Source organism: Olea europaea, unplaced genomic scaffold, assembly GCF_002742605.1.
Source record: "Olea europaea var. sylvestris unplaced genomic scaffold, O_europaea_v1 scaffold1784, whole genome shotgun sequence".
NCBI lineage: Eukaryota > Viridiplantae > Streptophyta > Magnoliopsida > Lamiales > Oleaceae > Olea > Olea europaea.
Genome location: NW_019235575.1, coordinates 39,341 through 58,501, shown reverse-complemented (window position 1 = coordinate 58,501; position 19,161 = coordinate 39,341). Strand labels below are relative to the sequence as shown.

The window sequence follows — 19,161 nt, the reverse complement described above, 5'->3', positions numbered from 1 at the left end:
AAGCCACATTGATTAAGTGACAATGTGGTGGAACTGTGATGATCGAGTTATATGAATGCGGAGCCATGATGATCGAGTCACATAGAAGGTGATTTTCAAACAAAGGCGAATTTTTTGGCTAATGATAAGAAAAAAATGCAGACCATAGTACTGAGAAGCCAAATTGCAAAGTCAAATTTGATGGATCATTGAATTTGATTTTGTCTACCCCAAGTAGAATTGTGGCATCTACCTGCAAAGGGTGCAATGATGGGTGTAATTTGGAAAATTTGAATCAAGGCGCAGACTGTTGGGGTTAAGTCAAGCAATTATATTGAAGATAAACGTGAATGTATAGAAAATGATGGACATGTGGTTATACTGGATTTATAAGACTAGAAATGAGAATAAATAACAATGAGTAGATAAGACACTTATTATTTAAAGAAAAGACGATCTACGTAGTAAAGTAAGACATTTCTTGCATAGAACTAAAGAGTGAATCAATCACATTACTGTGTGGAAGTATTGCTCATAAGTGAAGATATAAATTCTTCGATGTTTTTGTCAGAACTCCCTCCCTCATCGATTGCCTCTCTTGCAATTTCTTTCCATTTTTTGGCATTTGTTCTGATCTCTTCCCCTTCCTCTCCCTCCATGACGTGATTTATGCAACGAACGATTTCTGCTCGTTCGACTATTCCTCTCTCGTCTATCTTAGCCTCGATTCCAATTTTCCAAACATCCTTAATAAATTTCGAGTTCGTGCTTTGGTCAGTCCACTGAGGCATTGCCACCAATGGAACTCCCAAACTCAACGCCTCCAAAGTCGAATTCCAACCACAATGTGTGATGAAGCATCCTGTGGCCTTGTGTGCCAATACTTCTAATTGTGGGCACCACGACACAATTAGTCCTTTCTTTGACGTCTCCTCTGAAAGGTTTTCGGGAAGCTTAGATTCTTCGGATGACCTAACTACCCACAAGAAGTACTCATTGCACGTTTTTAAGCCTTGCGCCAATTCTTCCATTTGCTCGGCTTCTAACTGAGCCAAACTTCCGAAGGATACATAAACAACCGATCTGCTTGCTCGTTCAGTTAGCCATTTTATGCACACATCACTGATAGGCTTGAAGATGCTAAAACCATATTCTTTGTCATCCTTCAGCCTCTGGTCTATATACATGGAAGGTATCGTCGGGCCGATTGCCTTCACTGGAAAAAACCTTGTCATCGAATTAATCACCTAGCATAAAACGATTGAAGCAGTTAGGTACAAAATTCGAATAAATAAATGTGTCACTAGACGAAACGGCAATGAAACGCACCTCTTCTTCCAACTTGTGAAAAGTGTTCACAAGAATCCAGTTTGCTTTCTCCAAATTCTGAAACTGATCCAATAACATTTCAAAAGATTCAGGATGTGACCCATGAACAGAAATAAAAGAAGGCATATCTGAAGATTCCAGTGGTGGTAATCCAGGAATCATAATTTTTTGAGTCTCTAGAAGAGGAAGTTTCAACTCCTTCTTGTATACATGATAATAAATATTGTCCACAGAACAAGATTGAGTGAATAGTGCAGCAGAAACTAATCCAAATTTCTTGGTGACATCAAGAACCCATGACAGAAATGGATCATAAATTATACAATCTACAGCATAATCTGTTTTGTGCTTCTCCACAAGTTCGGATAAAGTTTCTGTTCCAACAAGTCGAAACTGATTCCGGTATGCTGCTAAACTCTCAGCCTGAGCCCTCCCTCCTTCGTCAAATCCATCAGAGATCGTTTCCAGGGAAATCGGGAAGCTTGAAAATTCTTGCATAGTTTTGTGCAAGAATTTTGTTACGACTAAAGTGATTTTGACGCCTTTATGGCTTAATCGTTTGGCGAATTGGAGCATAGGATTTACATGACCTTGGCTTGGATACGGCAAGATTAGACAGTGAGCTATGTAATCTTCTTTTCCTCTCTCCATTTTTTTGCCTAAACCTCAATAGAATATTGGAAAACCTACCCAAATATTTATAGGGGCAATGCCACATTCTCTATTTAAATATGTAGCTGTGTGTACCCCAACTACTTCAGCTGAAGCAGTCCTCTCTAAATTTCCATATTCATTCGCCACGAGGGTCATTTCATAAGAAGAAGGTGAGGACGTGGTGATAAGTCCACAAAGTTATCTTAGCCGGAAGCTCGAGTTTGCAATGGAAGAACTAGTGTAGGAAGTGCCCCTCAAATCGATTTAAGCAGTTGTTCGAGCTTGATGTGTCTAGCAAATTGAATATAAGCGTCCCATCCAAATCAAAAGGAAAGGACTCAGTTATGAGTCCAATCAAGGATGACATGGACGGTAGGAGTTGTACGGTAAAAATTAAGAAGCACATTCTCATTCTGCTTTCATTAGATTGACCATCGAGGCACTAGGAGGCAACAAATACGGGTTACAAGTCAGAATAGAGATGGTACATTTCAATCCGAGAGAAGATTATTCTGAGATGCTTTTGAGTATATCAATTGAGAAATAGATAATTCGATAGATTATCCGATTTTTAAATACAATCAAATGTTGAGATTGGTGACCATGAGCCGACCAAATATTAAAAAAGATGCATGATAACACAAAGCATGACTCGAACACAGGAAATTTAGTTTCCATATTTGATTCTATAATTCTATGTGAGCTTATAGTTTTGGAAGTGGGCTGAACCCCTCTTAAATTGGGGTACTTCTAAGTTTGACCCAATTAAAGGACCTAAATTCCACTTTGACTTTCAAAATCATAAATATTATGACATTGGCCTCTTATATGGTAAAAGACAAAGATGCCCTTAAATGTTTTGTACAATTACAAAACAATTTATTGTTGAAAGGACTATACTACCCTTTTAGTTAATAATTGAAAACCAAACACTTCCCTACTTATAAAAACTTCAAAACGAGCTTCCAACACAGAAAAACTCTCATCTTTTCATCTGCTTGAACCTCAAAATCTAGAAAAACTTTGAAATGTTGAAGCCGGAAATTTTTTTCATATAAATTACTTTAAATCGGTAAGTACATTTACGCATGTTTAATTTCGTTTTCAGTAAATTAGTATACGTTTGAATAGAGAAATTTTATATCGACATAGTAGTTAGCATAAATTTTTTTTAACAGATCTTACCTATCAAAAAAAATTGAACAGATGTATAACTTTAGAACCGTATTCTCCTGCACAAAAACAGCTAAACAGTCGGAAACAGTCCGACTGTTCAGCTGTTAAACAGCCAATTACCCGACTTTGCACTGATTTTTGTTGGCCTTTTTCTTATAATTAATAAATGAAGTTGATTAAAACCATTTCCTCATGCAGATATGATAATTCTCGTGTGTTATTTTGGTGATTTCGAATTGAATGAAAATAATCGGTGGGAATGGAGATGGACGAGTGACATACGTGGTTGTATTGCAATTCCCATAACAGAGAGTACACCATACTTAGAAATGTACCACGATTTGCAAAATAAGCTGAATGTCGATCAATCTCAATACGATATGCAATTGAGATATCTATTCAACGGTTATGGGGATTCATCCATTCCGATGCCACCGGTATTCGTTACTAATGATGCTGAATTGAATTATCTATTAGAATTGAATAAAATGCATCGGACCCCAACTATTCTTGGTGTGACTTTAATTACGAAGGATGTTATCGAAGGTGAACGCGAAAATTCAGATAGGGCGGATAACAATGATCGAGGTTTTTGGGAGACAGTGGAGATAGTTCCTGCGGATGATGTGGGTATTCCTGAGACGGTTGCTTCTGATCATGATGTCGCTATTACGCGCAAAATTTCGTCGACGGTTGAAGACAATGAGAATATAAATGAGTTTACAAATGAGAATTTGATTGCTTTATCCCGACAGAGACACGAGCCGGGGGGAGCTCACAGGTTGGAACAAGTGGACCGTCCTCCAATTCTTCCTGTGTGGCTCCCGATGATGAGGACTTGCAGGTCGAGCAACTGTTTGAAACCAAGAAAGATTTGCAGGAAGCTGTGCACCGGCTGTCATTAAAATATAACTTTGAGTTCAAGGTAAAAAAATCAAACAAGTCATTGTTGACAGTTGCTTGTGTCGAAGACAGTTGCAATTGGCGCTTGAGAGCAACTAAGATGGACACGAATGAGTACTTCGTAATTCGCAAGTATTCACGGGAACATACTCTCGAAGTGGGAATTCTTTGAAACGATCACAGGCAAACTCGAGCATGGTTTATTGGTCGACAGATAATGCACAAGTATCAGGATCCACGGACGATCTACAGACCTTCGGACATCATTAACTACTTCCGTCGAGAGTACGGAGTGGTCATGAGCTACCAGAAAGCGTGGAAGGCCAAAGAATGTGCGTTGGAGGATTTAATGGGATCGGCTGAAGAGAGCTATGCTAAATTGGCTAGGTATTGTCATAACATGGGGACAACTAATCCTGGCACGACATTTTTTATTGAAACGGGGGGCTATAATTGTTTTAAGTATTTCTTCATGGCTCTTGGACAATGTATTTGGGGTTTTCGAAATGCAATTGACCCTTAATTCTAGTTGATGGTACAACTCTGAAAGCTAAATATCAAGGCAAATTAATTATTGCTACATATCAAGATGCCAACATCCAAATTTACCATATTGCATTCGGCATAGTCGACAGCGAGAATGATCTGTCCATGCCTTGGTTCTTTTCTAAACTGAGGGAAGTGATCGGGGAAGTCGAAGACCTTGCCTTTGTAACTGATCGGGGACAGTCTAAAATAAACGGTATCGCTGAAGTTTTTCCCGGGGCACATCACGGGTATTGCATGTACCATATACAAGGTAATTTGAAGACTAGGTATCGGGGTACAGGCATCGTTTCATTCTTCAGGAGAGCAGCCGAAGCTTACAGTGCTGAAAAGTGTAATAAGTTCATGCTCGAAATAGGAAGTAAATCATTACCGGCGTTGGAGTATCTGATGAAGATGAGAATCGAACATTGGGCGTGATCATACTTTCCAGGACGTCGATACAACATGATGACGTCGAATAACGCGGAGTCTCTCAATGCATTGTTTAAGAAGGATCGAGAGTTACCAATTCTCGCAATGATTGAGAACATTCGTAACAAACTACAACAGTGGTTTCATGACCGACGTGCGGCATCACAGAGTTGCACTAGCGTGTTGGCCCCAACTCAAGAGGAGAAACTGTTTAAGGCGGCAGAGGTTGCGAGGAAGTTGAATGTGAAAGCACTAGATGAGTTTCGCTTCTCCGTGCAATATGCACGTAATACGGCATAAATGGTGGACTTGACTGATAATACATGCACTTGTACGAGATTTCAGTTGGAAAGTTTTTCATGTGAGCATGCAGTTGCGGTGGCCATGTATCGAGGCTTTGCTGCGAGAACGTTATGCTCTTTGTATTATATGACTGAGTCTTGGAGAACGGCATATGACGAGACTATATTTCCTCTGTCGAATGAAACCGAATAGGAAGTTCCCGAGCACATTCTCCCATTTCATAATTTGTTACCACCAGCATTTGAACCGCGTTGTCCTGGACGTCCAAGTACATCTAGAATACCATCTACCAGAGAGTTTCCTCGACCGCGTAGGTGTGGCCGGTGCAGAGCCGTAGGGCATACTCGACAATTTTGTACCAGTCAAATTTCCCTAAATGACGACTAGACAGGTACGTGAAATGAATAATATTCCATTTTAATTTACACTGTTCAATATTTGTTATTTATGAATCTTCCATATTCAATATTTATTTTTGATAAATGGTATTTATAATGATTCATATGAAAAAATAGTTCCATACTCGACATACATGTAAAATAACAAAAAAAAATTAAATTTTCAATTTGAATGTTATATACATTGAACACAAATTTACAATTATTTCATAATTACAAAAATAATTAAATTTCCAATTTGAATGTTATATACATTGAACACAAATTTACAATTATTTCATAATTACAAAAATAATTAAATTTACAATTGAAATGTTACATATATATAATGAAATTTACGGGTCAGCATTAAATTCGAACAAATCACATGCTAATTTCTTTCTCCAGTTCTGTATCCATGATTGGTTGATTCCATCAACCTTATGTCCTATACTTAAAAATTCAACGTACTTAATGGCAAATATGCCGCAGTCGCCGCTGCAATTGAACAAGAATGAATCAGTTTAGTACTATGTAAATAAAAACTAAATCTGAAAGATGAAAACAACAAAGTTCAAACACTTACTTTACGGACTGTCGCGCTGTCGTCGTGTTCCGAACGATCCGCAATCTGTCCTGTACATTTATCCCCGCTCGTCTGGCCATCATAGGAACAATTACAGCCACGGACTCCAGGTTTCGCTCCAACTGGCCTTGTGTCAAATATGAATGATCTGGGTCGTATACATATATAGTCGAGTCAGCAAAAACGATCTCCAGCATAACATAGTGTTTATTGATGCACGCTGGAATGTACATATGTGTATAACCCTCCCATGATTTTTCCCCAACACTCGGTGACAGTCCTATCACCCACTCGAGCATATATTCTGGCACCGTGTACTCGTTACCCATATGTTCGAGTGACTGATACTCTATGGTAACGGCACGCAGGAACTCGGTGTTTAATATGACTTAACCATGGACATCAAATGATTTTGGATGTCTTTGAGCTCGATCTCGCAGCAAGTCCATGGCCAGGTTGATGTGCTGCAGCAGAAAACACCAAAAAAGTATGAGTTATTCATTTAACAAACACAAGGTCACATATACATAAAATACACGAAATGAATAGTTCACTTACATCGTCAGCGAGCCAAGCTCCGGCAGTGGTGATATCGTGGAACCACTTGTTAGGGTCTGAGACCGTCCTTTGACCTATCAAGCGGCTAACTCTGTAAAAAATAGGGAAATGTTAAAATAAGCATAGACGAGTTAGCGTACAGTGATTTATTAAAACCATACAATACTTACTCGGGGATAATTCTCCTCCACTCTATCTCGAACGCTTTTCACTTGGCATTGTCCACTTCTCTGAATAAGTTCGGGTACGTCCCATCGATGAACGTCATCCTCTTGGCCTCAGCCGTGAAGGAGGAAACAACATACTGTGACGGCACTCTCAACCTCTTGCTGACCACCTGCTCCGTCTCGTCAATAGCATGTCTCTTACCCTCAATCACACCGGGAGTCCTCTCGACCTCCGGGGCCACCTCCTCTGCTTCTCCATCGGGGCCTCCCCCTCCCCCTCCGTCTCCACCACCTCCACCCCTCCCGTCGGGGCCTCTCCCTCCGTCGCCACCTCCTCCGCCCTTCTCGTCGGGGCCTCCCCCTCCGTCGTCACCTCCTCCGCCCCTCCCGTCGAGGCCACCCCCTCCATAAACAACCACAATGACTCCAATGTTTCATCACGCCAAAAATGTGGGTGACCCCCCTCTCCATCACCATCTCTGCCACTTTCTCGATCATGATCTCCGCCATCCCCTCTGTCCCCCCATCGCCTGCCGGCTAAATCTCCTCTAAGCGCCGCTACTGTATCCTGAAGGTCGACAACGGAAGACTGTAGTATTCCAACATCATGGGATAGATCGTCAACCCTCCCTGTCAACTCTCGTCCCATATCGTCGACCCTCCCTGTCAGATAGTCGACCTTCCCTATCAGATCGTCGACCGTCCCTATCAACTCTCGTCCCAGATCATCGACCCTCTCCGTCAAATCTTGTTGTAGCGCGCCGACCTCCTCCGCTATAAATCTAGTCAAACGGGCATACAAATCATCACTGTGCCCCGGAGACACACGAGGGATGTGTCTGGACGGAGGTGATGCCAATGGTGGCGACGATGGTCCCGACGGAGGTGATACCAATGGCGGGGACGATTCTCTCGGCGGAGGTGATGCCAATGGTGGCGACGATGCCCTCGGTAGAGGTGATCGTCGATTAGCTGGACCGCCCTCCTACATAAATAAAATGAAAAATTATTCAATAAATTTATACGTCGACGATATTCAATAAATTATATTTCATTCACATACCCAATCTCGGTCCAAGCTCGGATCAAACATCTCCTCGTCTAGGGTGTGCGGAACTCCTAAATCCCGCACAAGGCCCCGAGCTTCCTCTTCCATCGACATCGTCAACTCAGGTATGACTTCAAGCTGACATATTGACATTTCAACTACTTAACGATCATGTAAACAAAATTTTGAACTACGTATAATATAAATCACAAATACATAATATTTACCTGAGGATCGTTGAGGAGGGCCGATAACTGCTTCCCAGTGGGACATCCCTCCGCTCGCGATGATCTCCAATGATGCATCTGAGGGCAGCGTGTCTCCCCTCGTTGCTCAAAGCGGGCCCCTAGTACAGGAACTGTCTCATACACCCAAATCTGTAACACATACACTTATTAAGCATCAATGTAATACACTAAAACTTTAACTTTGATTATATTAAACATTTACCTGCACCGCTAAGGGCAATCCATATGTATCGTATTTACGCATCGACCCCCTGGGCCTCGAGTGCGATCTGGTGAACATATGTACGGTGTCTTCGTAGCATCTTCGACCCCATGAATAGTTGTTGAACGCATCGATGTCGTCAACAACTTGCAAATGAAAAATGTCGATGGCAGTCTTCTTGTGATGACACCTCATCACACTCTCGAGAATGTAAACCAGCCCAAGCTTCAATCTATCTAGCATATGGTCGCACCCCCTGATCGCGACCATCAAGTCGGGTAGATGCACCGACCCATGTCCCTGGAAGTACGTCTCGTACATCCTATTGCTTCTCTCCATGGCTGCATCATCACCCGTAATCCTCAGTCCAGTGATCAATGTAAACTCAAACATCGAGAATCTGACGACCTTGCCCCCGAGGTCGAACTGGAGGGAATCGCCGTCGACTGGCCTCAGAAGCCGACATAGAAGTGCATCAATGATCTGTCCTAAGTACTGCACCTCTCGCAACTGGTACAATGGCCACAAGAAGGACTGTCGTAGCATATCTCCGTGCTGATCATCGAGCAGCTCCAACACAACAGTAAAACTCTCAAAACTACTATTCCAAGTAGCTTTCTTCGGCATCCGTCTCAATTTTGCATCTAAATGATACTCCATCCTACAAAAATTCAAATGTTATAATATTGAACAAGAGATAACAAAAGAAAGCATAATCTCACAAAATCAAGGGAACCGAACTCTAATTACCATACAATCACAAATATTGCATTTAAAAAATATATTTACAAAAAACAACAAATCAAATTAAATGTATTGTCAAAAAAATTAAAGAATATAAATATTATTTAAATAAATTGAAAAGAAATCAAAGATTTTCATAAAAGAACAATAAAGGGAACAAAACAAATTGTTAATTTCGAATAATATTATGTATTCAATTATTAAATTATATAAAAAAGGAAATTATAAAAATTAAATAATTAAATAAAATAATTATTATTTGGAAAATATATTTACCAACAAAAAATTTCAAATTAAATACATTTTCTAAAAATGTAAAGACTATTTATATTATTTAAATAAATTTGAAAAAATAAATTAAAGATTATTTTATAAAAAAAAAAGGAACAACACAAAATTGTTAATTTTAGAATATTTCAATTATTAAATTATATAAAAGACAAATATAAAAATTAAATAAATAATTACTTTACATTTTCAAAAAATGTAAAGACTATTTATATTATTTAAATAAATTTGAAAAAATAAGTTAAAGATTATTTTATAAAAAAAAAAGGAACAACACAAAATTGTTAATTTTAGAATATTTCAATTATTAAATTATGTAAAAGACAAATATAAAAATTAAATAAATAATTACTTTACATTTTCAAAAAATGTAAAGACTATTTATATTATTTAAATAAATTTGAAAAAATAAATTAAAGATTATTTCATTAAAAAAAAAAGGAACAACACAAAATTGTTAATTTTAGAATATTTCAATTATTAAATTAGATAAAAGACAAATATAAAAATTAAATAAATAATTACTTTACATTTTCAAAAAATGTAAAGACTATTTATATTAATTAAATAAATTTAAAAAAATAAATTAAAGATTATTTCATTAAAAAAAAAGGAACAAGACAAAACTGTTAATTTTAGAATATTTCAATTATTAAATTATATAAAAAACAATATAAAAATTAAATAAATAATTACTTTACCTTTTTTTAAAATGTAAAGACTATTCATATTATTTAAATAAATTTGAAAAAATAAATTAAAGATAATTTCATAAAAAAAAAAGGAATCAACATTGCTAATTTTAGAATATTTCAATTATTATATTATATTGACAATGATAAAAATTAAATAAATAAATAACATAATTACTATTTAATCAAATAAAAAATTTAATTAATTACAAAAATTATAAAAAGCAAATAAAAATTAAATATTCAGTCTGGGCCGACTGTTAACGACTGGCTGTCGGAAATCGCCATTGCCGGCGTTGTGAGCTCCAAAAATTGCAAAAAATTCACATTTTTCACACTCCTAGTATGCCCACAATCTAACTATTCATGCCCATAGATCTAATTAAATCGAATAATGTAAGGAAAATGCTAATTTTACTTATTCAATAAATTTTCTACTGAAACCAAAAGTGATGAAAACTAATCGGTTATTTTATTTCCGGTGTAGATCAGGTCGTTGACTGCGACGTTGGTGTAGTTGCCGGTGGTTGATCGGTCAAATTTCTGGCGACTGTTCGTTGGTCGATCGGTCGGTTAGACAGAATTTTTCAAACAGTTTGAAGGGTAAAATCGCCTTTTACTATGAAATTTTTTTCTAACATAATTTGTTTTTTTTAATTTATTTAATGGGTCAAAGAATAATGTCAAATTTTGTTACAGTATAAGATCCATTTTCTTGTATTTCCTCCCTTAAATTGCACTTTATTTGTTTTTGATATTAATAAACATACCACAACAATAGGTTGACAATTGACTGTTAATTGATTAGGTTATCCACTCCTTTTTATTTTTTTCTCATTCATGAACCAATCCATGTTTTGGACTAGCATCCTCAATAACTTTTTGGAAAGAAGACTGACTGATAATTTCTTAACTAAAGACAAGTAACGTGACAAAATCACTGACGTTGGCTTGGCTGGAAAAGAAGAAAAATAATTGTCTGCTTTGTATAAATGCACTAATGCAGTGAATGAAATCATTGTCCACATTGAAAATAATAATCTTGAAGTGACATTTTTAACCAAGCAAAATACCATTGGTGGCAATCGAGACTATGAACATTGGTTTGCTCACAATTTGAAAAACAGAGTTGTTGAAGAAATAGGGTAATGACAAGATTTTATAAAGATATACACTTGGCAAAAATTCATTGATTGTTAAAAGAAAAAAAAAAAGAGAAAAAAAAAAGCCTCCAATCGAAATCTGCCATTTCATTACACGGAAATAGCTCCTATCATGGACATTGTGTAACCAGTTTAAACCTTTAAAAACTATATATTGTGATAATTTCAAGAAAAATATTGAAGGAAATAAAATGCGAACCTAGCAAACCAAAGTAGCACACTTGTCATGGAGGAATTGATGAACTGAACTTCCAATATGTAAACCTAACCTTGAGATGTAAAAAGGAGAAGACAAATTTTTGGAGGGACTTGAGCCTTCATATTTCAAGCTTTAGTTTAACTTGGTTCAGAAAAAAAAATAATAGTACCTCTTTATAAGCCTGCTCCCAAATTCAAATCATGTCGTATCAAATTGAGACGTTAAGACCCAAACTCAACTCCAAGCTTGGACTAATGTACATCAAATCATTCATTTCATTGTCCCGTTCAAAGTTTTCCATTGTTCAACTAAAGTGATGTCAATTACTTCATCCACACATCTATTATCCAACAATCCCACACGAACAAGAAATCGACGAAATCAAAATCCATGGAATTGTTTTATTTATGATTGAAGAAAAAACCACATCAAGTTAAGTAGTCAATGACTTTGATTTTTTCTTCTATCAAGTTTAATTGACTAGTCAGTGAATACAACTCTTTAAATCACAAGTCGTTCTTGTAAATCTAGATAATAAAAGCCACACAATATTTATTTAATTAGAGTTTATATTTGTAAACTACATAGCAGCGATGTTCTACCTAACTTTAATAGAAGATTTTTGGACAACACCAATCACTTTCGTAGCCGAAATTTTCAACTCCCACATTTCCTGCCTCACATTAGCACCATGGTCACCTTGAAATGTAAGCTTTCCACCATTTCACTTTTCATTAAAAACAGAACGTGCAAAAATATTTGGATAATAAAAACAAGTATAAGATACATATTCAGAATCAGATTATCGTATGCCATTTTTCTAACGATTCTGGAGTCCAAAAGTGAACTATATTATTCCCACTTGTGGACAATGAAATTACAGATAACCATGTTTTTTAAGTTCCAACTTGAGTTTGTTTATATAAAAATGAGGTAATAATTCTATATTTTAATATTGATGATAATATTATAAAATTAATGTTAGGATTATGACTAAAATAGGAGTCTTTTGAAGAGACGTATTCGACTTGGACTAGGATAATATTAACCTAGGGCTTAAGGAAATTAAGTTGAATAAGGAAATAAAATTCTGTTGAAATTGGGTCTCCTAATTGTAATATATTTTCTTATCTTTTAGGACTCTTCTAGGGTTAGCTTATAAATACGAGGCTCCTCTGGTCGGTTTGTAGAGAGAGTAACATAGAAGTAGTATTGCTAGTCTATCTTGTATTCTCTGTATTGTTGATTCAATAAACATCGTTTCTCTGCGTTAATCTCTTTGTGTTTTCTTTACTTTTAAACTTTTGTTTTTCCTGTATGTGATTTAGTATACTTCAATATTGTCATTAAATCTTGTTCTTTATAATCCAATTTGGAATCAACGTGTATTATTGGAGCTTCCACCCCTAATAAGTGGTATCAGAGCGAGGGTATTGATTTTTTGTAGACTGATTGATATTCTTTCGAGATAGCTGGGTTGAAGTATGATGTTCCGCTGTTAGATCGCAATACAAGGTTCTCATTGTAGCAAGTAAAGATGGGGCTAATTTGGCGTAGTTGAATTTGGATTATGCATTGCTAGGTATTGAGAGGATGCCAGCTAGTTGGACAACGGAGGAGAAACAACGGAAGGCTGTCTCATTGATTCATCTTTATCTGTCCAAAAATATTTTGCAGGATGTCTTGAAGGAGAAAATGACGGCTGCTTTATGGTTGAAGTTGGAGCAATTGTGTATGATTAAAAGTCTTACTAGTAAACTGGCTCTTAAACAGAAGTTGTATTCACATCGCATGGCGGAAGGAGAGTCATTAGAAGACCATGTTGCCGTGTTCAAGGAAATAGTTGCAGATCTGGAGATGTTGGAGGTTAAGTATGATAGAGATGATCTTACCTTGATCCTGTTGTGTTTGCTGCTGGATCTTATGCGTCATTTCGGGATACTATCTTGTATAGTCGAGATACTTTGACTATAGAAGATGTCTATAATACTTTGCACTCAAAGGAGAAAATGAAGGATTTAGTTGGAACTACATCAAGGGATGGGGAAGCTCTTGTCTCTCAAGATAGTCGACGAAGAGACAGATCGAGAGTTAAATTTAGCAATATGACCTGTTACTACTACAAAAGGAAGGACGTTGCAGGCTAAAGGTATTTAGTTATAAATCGTGGGGTACAACCTTTGAATTCAGACGAAACCAATGTAGTTAAGAATTGTTCAGATGAGGAAGAGGTGATGTTAACCTTGGTATTTGATATGGAATCTAGGCCTGACGAGGAGTGGAATCTTGATTCAGCATGTTTGCACTATATGTGTTCCGATAGGAACTTATTTTAGACATATGAGGCTGTTTAGCAAGGTGGAGTCGTAATGGGAAAGAACCAATCTTGGCGTATTGCTGGGATTGATGGAGTCAGATTGAGGTTACGGGATGGAACAGTTAGAACAATTGATCAAGTTCGACATGTTTCTGACCTGAAAATGAATCTTATTTCGCTAAGTACGCTGCATGCAAAAGGGTATAAATTCTCTGGAGGATATGAAATCTTGAAGGTCCGAAAAAGAGTCTGAGTTATACTAGAAGGATGGAAAAGATCCAAGTTATACATTTTGCAGGGGAGTACAAAACTAGTTAAGAAGAGATATTTGGACAAGTTTAGTACCGTGGTGGAAGTTCAGTTTGGTACAATACCTCTTTTGTTGGGCTCTAAGACGATTCAGAACACTGCTAGGGAGAGCGTTAGTGATTTCGCTTTACCGCCAATTTCAGCGAGTATACTATATTCAGTTGCTGGGGTAGGACTCGTCGAGCGTAGGTACCATGATGTCAGCAATGTCTGGGATGCTTCTAGGAACGTTGAAGGCGACAGTTGCAGCAAGGGGCCTTCTGATCAAGCATCCAATTTGGTTCTTGCTACATGGTGTGGTTTGACCCTGTGTGATCAACATTAATTTTTTGGTGGAATTGGGAACCCTAGTGATTGGGTCGGGTGTCGTTTGTGGACACGGGACAGAGGACGAGTGTTTGGTTTATATAGAGTGGTTACTGTGTTGAGAAGATTTGGCTAGTTAATTTCGATGCAGATAAATTTGAAATCTAGGAGTTTCGTTCGTAACACCGAAATTTGAGTCAAGGTGGAGATTGTTAGGAGTATGACTAAAATAAGAGTCTTTTGAAGAAGCGTATTTGACTTGGACTAGAAGAATATTTACCTAGGCCTTAAGGAAACTAAGTTGAATAAAGAAACAAAATCCTATTGAAATTGAGTCTCCTAATTATAATATATTTTCTTGCCTTTTAGGACTTTTCGAGGGTTAGCCTATAAATACGAGGCTCCTCTAGTCAGTTTGTAGAGAGGGTAACACAGAAGTAGTATTGTTAGTCTGTCATGTATTCTTCATATTATTGATTCAATAAACATCGTTCCTCTGCGTTAATCTCTTTATGTTTTTTTTGCTTTTAAACCTTGTTTTCCCTGTGTGAGATCTAGTATATTTCAATATTGTCATTAAATCTCATTTTTTATAATCCGATGTAGAATCAATGTGCGTTATTGGAGCTTCCGCCCCCAACAATTAATTTAACCTATATATCTACCCTGCCTCCATCTATCCCATCAAATCTCACTCCTTAACCCAAAATTTTCTTAAGCCCTTCTTGTTGTACAGATGGGGGTTTACAGAAACCCTGTAGAACACTCACATAGAGTGGGTCCCCATGTGAGTAAAAAATTGAAAAAAATATCCACCCCACCCACCCTTTATGTGAGTATCTGTACATGTTCAATAAACAATAAAATATGTACACACTGATTTATTGAATTTTCTTCTCTCCTCTTTCTCTCTATCTCTCTTGTTTCTCTTCACCATACACCACAATCGGAGGCACTGTCGACACTATGCTCACGAATGCCATCGCATCTAACAATGCTTCGCCTCAACAGCAGCAATAGCTCTGAGATGATGCCATAGTCGCTTCGTCGCTCACGACGTCATTGCTTTGAGGTGATGCCATCACTTAGAGATAATGCTATCGTTGATTATGACGCTGTGCATCATTGCTGTAGCAGCAGCTCTGAGATGGTGCTGTTGTCACTTCTCTAAGATGATGGCATCACTGCTATGCAGCGGGTTTTATTTTGGATATGGTTTTATGGTAATTGTGTAACACTTTGAGGTAGGTTTTGTTGATGATATTTGTAGTTGGTAGTGGTGGTACAGATGGTGGTGGTGTTGGATGCAGTGATGAGGTGACAATGCTAGTAAGGTGGTGGTGATGGTGTTGAAGATGCTGCTAACGTTGTGGTGGTGGTGGTCTTGGTATTGGTCACAACTGGTGGTGGGTGAGGTGGTATGGGGTGGTTGTGGTGGGAAAACGATGGTTTGTGACTAATTATTTAGTTAATTAATTATAACCAACAAATAGTATGTGATGATGGAATAGATAATTGTGATCAATGAAATGATATGTAACCTAAAAAAATGCGAGATTTTGACTAAATATGTAATTGTGACAGATTAGTTTAATAATTTTTTATTGAGAAATAAGTTGTGACCATGATTGTGGTTTATAAAATTTGTGATTTGTGATAAAAAAATAATATGTGACCAATAAACTTTGTGATTTGTGATCAATAATAATACTTGAACTATGAATTTGATAAATTATGACTGATAAAAAAATTATGATCTATATAATTTGTGATTTGTGATTGAAAAATAATATTTAGCCAATTTATTTGATGATCTATGACAAAAAAATAAGTTGTGGTGTATAAAATTTGGATTGTGAGTGTGAGTTCTATAATTATGATTAGTATGTAACTGTGATAATAAATTGTACAATATTGTGACCTTGATATATTTAATGAATAAATTAATTGTCTAATTAAGACCTAATTTTTGAAATAATAAAGCTAATTCTTGAACTTTAAAATTGTATTTTAACCACCTTATATTTGTATGGTGCCCTTTATAAAAATGAAAAGCCATATTCTTTCAGAATTCTAGCATGAATACATATAACAAGAAGAATAAGATGCTATTATAATAACAAATGGAGACACAATTATACCGGAGAATAATCCAAAATGACATCACGGAGTAAAAAAAAAATAAAAATAAAAATACAAAATATAATGCAAGCAAAAACGAGGTCATACAAAATGATGATTCATTGAACAATTTTTTTTGGCTTTAAGGCTCAAATAGAGGTTAGACAATTAAGTGTCAGCGAGGCAAAAACTTTACCTCAAAGAACGTATTGTATAATGTAAATACTACAATTCTAATTATTGGTCAAGAATTGAAAACGGCATCATTATTATAGTGTTAAAATAATATAAAAAAGCGAATTATGGTGCCAACAAAACGACACCTTAAACGCCGATGATCAAATCAACAGTTCTTTTAACTTAACAATTTCATTAGAGAATTATAATTTTTTTTAAATTAACTATAAGTTGTTGATTCCATGTGTTTCAAAATGTATGACAAATTAGAGTTGAACTATGTACATCAAAACCACTCAATTATTGGATATTTTTCAAAAACTTGTGTGGTCGAGTTGGATCTGTTGACTTTTCATCACTTAAACAAATTCATAGATGGAGCAAGAAATTTGTAAAAAAATAAAAAATAAAAAAATGAAGTATAATTATTTATATTTAATTCAATTATATTTTAAAGAAATTATAATAAATTTAATAAATTAGTAAATTGAAGAGATATTTTAATTTGAAATACGCTACTTATAAATAATACAGTTTCCATCCGGATGTTCATCCTGCTCACATGGAAGGGGACCCATTTTGAATAAAATATATTTTATTCCCCATCTATGTGAGAATGTGGATATCGAGATAAACACCCTTATTTATGTGTAGCATCACTTTTTTAATTTCCATCCTATCCTACCTCGTCCCTGCCTCGACCGCCAAGGGTGGAGCTAGAAATCAATGTTACGGGAGGCAATTTAAAAAGAAAAAAATTAATGTAAGAATAAAATTCATATATGTATAAAAAAGTTGTAATATGACATTAGCTATCACAGATGTATCCTTAGATTTGTCACTCTTTGAAAAGAAAGATAACAAAGTTTTTTCTTAGTAGAAAGTCGATCTTTTTCCATGTTAAAATCCAAAACTAAAAGCATAAAAACCAAAAGTCAACATGACAATATCCCATAAACATAAATTGATAAAATCATAATCATAAATTCATTCATATTGTAAGAACTCATAACTTAAAATCTTCCTTCCTAAATCATAAATTCATACCCCTCTATTGTAAGAAATTAAAAATTCATATCCCAAATCACAAATTCAAATAATTCATATCCAAACATTCATACCTGTAGCTCCTTCCCAAAATTTCTTCACGTGTATTTTTCGTCAGTAGTTGCCATTTTTGGTTAAAGGTTGTGGTTGGTAGTCGACTGCTCCAATGGGAGGTCGTGGATAGAAAAAGATTTAGGGTTAAAAAAATTGGGAATTTCAATTTGGCTTTCAAAAATTTCAAATGATGCTTGAGGTTGAATTTTGAAGAAAGACGAAAATAGAAAAATCAAATGAGCTTGTGATGGTTTTGGACTAAAATCTAACAAAGTTAGTTTTACGAATTGGGCCAAAAATCAAAACAAATAATTATTTAAGAACTAGACTGAGCTTGCCTAGTGAAATTAATTATTGGTGGGCTATACACTAAAGTTAAAACCATCCCCCTTAAATTTGTTTTATTTTTGTAGGATCTGGACTTAGAGGGCAATAGGCTACAGCGAAGTGCAGCCTCCTGCCAAATCCCCCCATGTCGACCATCCCAATGGCCATGTCTAAACCTAAACTTTGGGGAATTGGAGAGGGTCTATATTTAAAAAGTTAAAGAGTGGGCAATTAGTACAAAACATTCTTACCTTTACATATGATTGTGCAAAATGTCTACGTCTTTAAATTTTTTGACATTTTCACCCTTATTTACACTTTACATTGCGAAATCCACGTTCTACCCGTCTTCTATCAATTACTTGGTTAACTAAACCCCTGTAGCCAGTTTTCTTTTGAAAATGAAGGGTGCAATCGTTTCCTCTTCCAACCATCCCACTCATTCAGCACAATCACCCTTCCCAGCCTTCTTCGTTCTATTGTCAGTGGCCAAAAAGAGGGTTTACACTATAGCCATGGATCTTCAGAGATTACCAACTCTCCAACTAGTTCTATCTCGGATTAGCTCCCGACCCCCCAACACACACAAAATGCTATTCTATAAGGACGAGGAACCGGTCACCTTAGAAGCGGCTACGAAAGCAACATCTCGTTAATATTTATTTTTCAAATCACAAGTATCAAGGAAGTTTTCATTTAATAAGTAGTCTCCAACTCTACTTAGCCAATGAGACCTAATTAAACAAATGCAAATCTATGAATCCAAGCTGGATTTCCTCCTTTCGCCTGCACGTCTTCCATGAAATTATCGAACCTTTATAATTATCAGCTAGGAAATCAACTCCCCATGATTATGTTAGGTTTTGTGACTCAAATATGGTAGAGTTTTGTGAGATTGTGTATTTAATTTTTACTTGGAAAGGAAGA

The 19,161-nt window shown here is 36.3% G+C and overlaps 1 protein-coding gene across 1 annotated transcript; it reads right to left on the bottom strand.

Moving 5' to 3' along the window:
* Positions 1-332: 332 nt before the first annotated feature.
* On the bottom strand, positions 333-2,215 carry LOC111378205 (UDP-glycosyltransferase 74F2-like). Its single transcript, XM_023001373.1, has 2 exons — positions 1,309-2,215; positions 333-1,226 (listed from the first exon to the last, which is right to left on the bottom strand). Exons 1-2 carry the CDS (start codon positions 1,957-1,959, stop codon positions 492-494), a joined length of 1,386 nt encoding a protein of 461 aa, XP_022857141.1. The 5' UTR covers positions 1,960-2,215; the 3' UTR covers positions 333-491.
* Positions 2,216-19,161: the final 16,946 nt, after the last annotated feature.

Excerpts from the sequence above, each read along its gene's own strand:
- LOC111378205 (XM_023001373.1), bottom strand. The coding sequence starts at position 1,959 with ATGGAGAGAGGAAAAGAAGATTACATAGCTCACTGTCTAATCTTGCCG. Across the intron at positions 1,227-1,308 it reads TTCACAAGTTGGAAGAAGAG|GTGATTAATTCGATGACAAG; the intron begins GTGCGTTTCATT and ends GTTTTATGCTAG.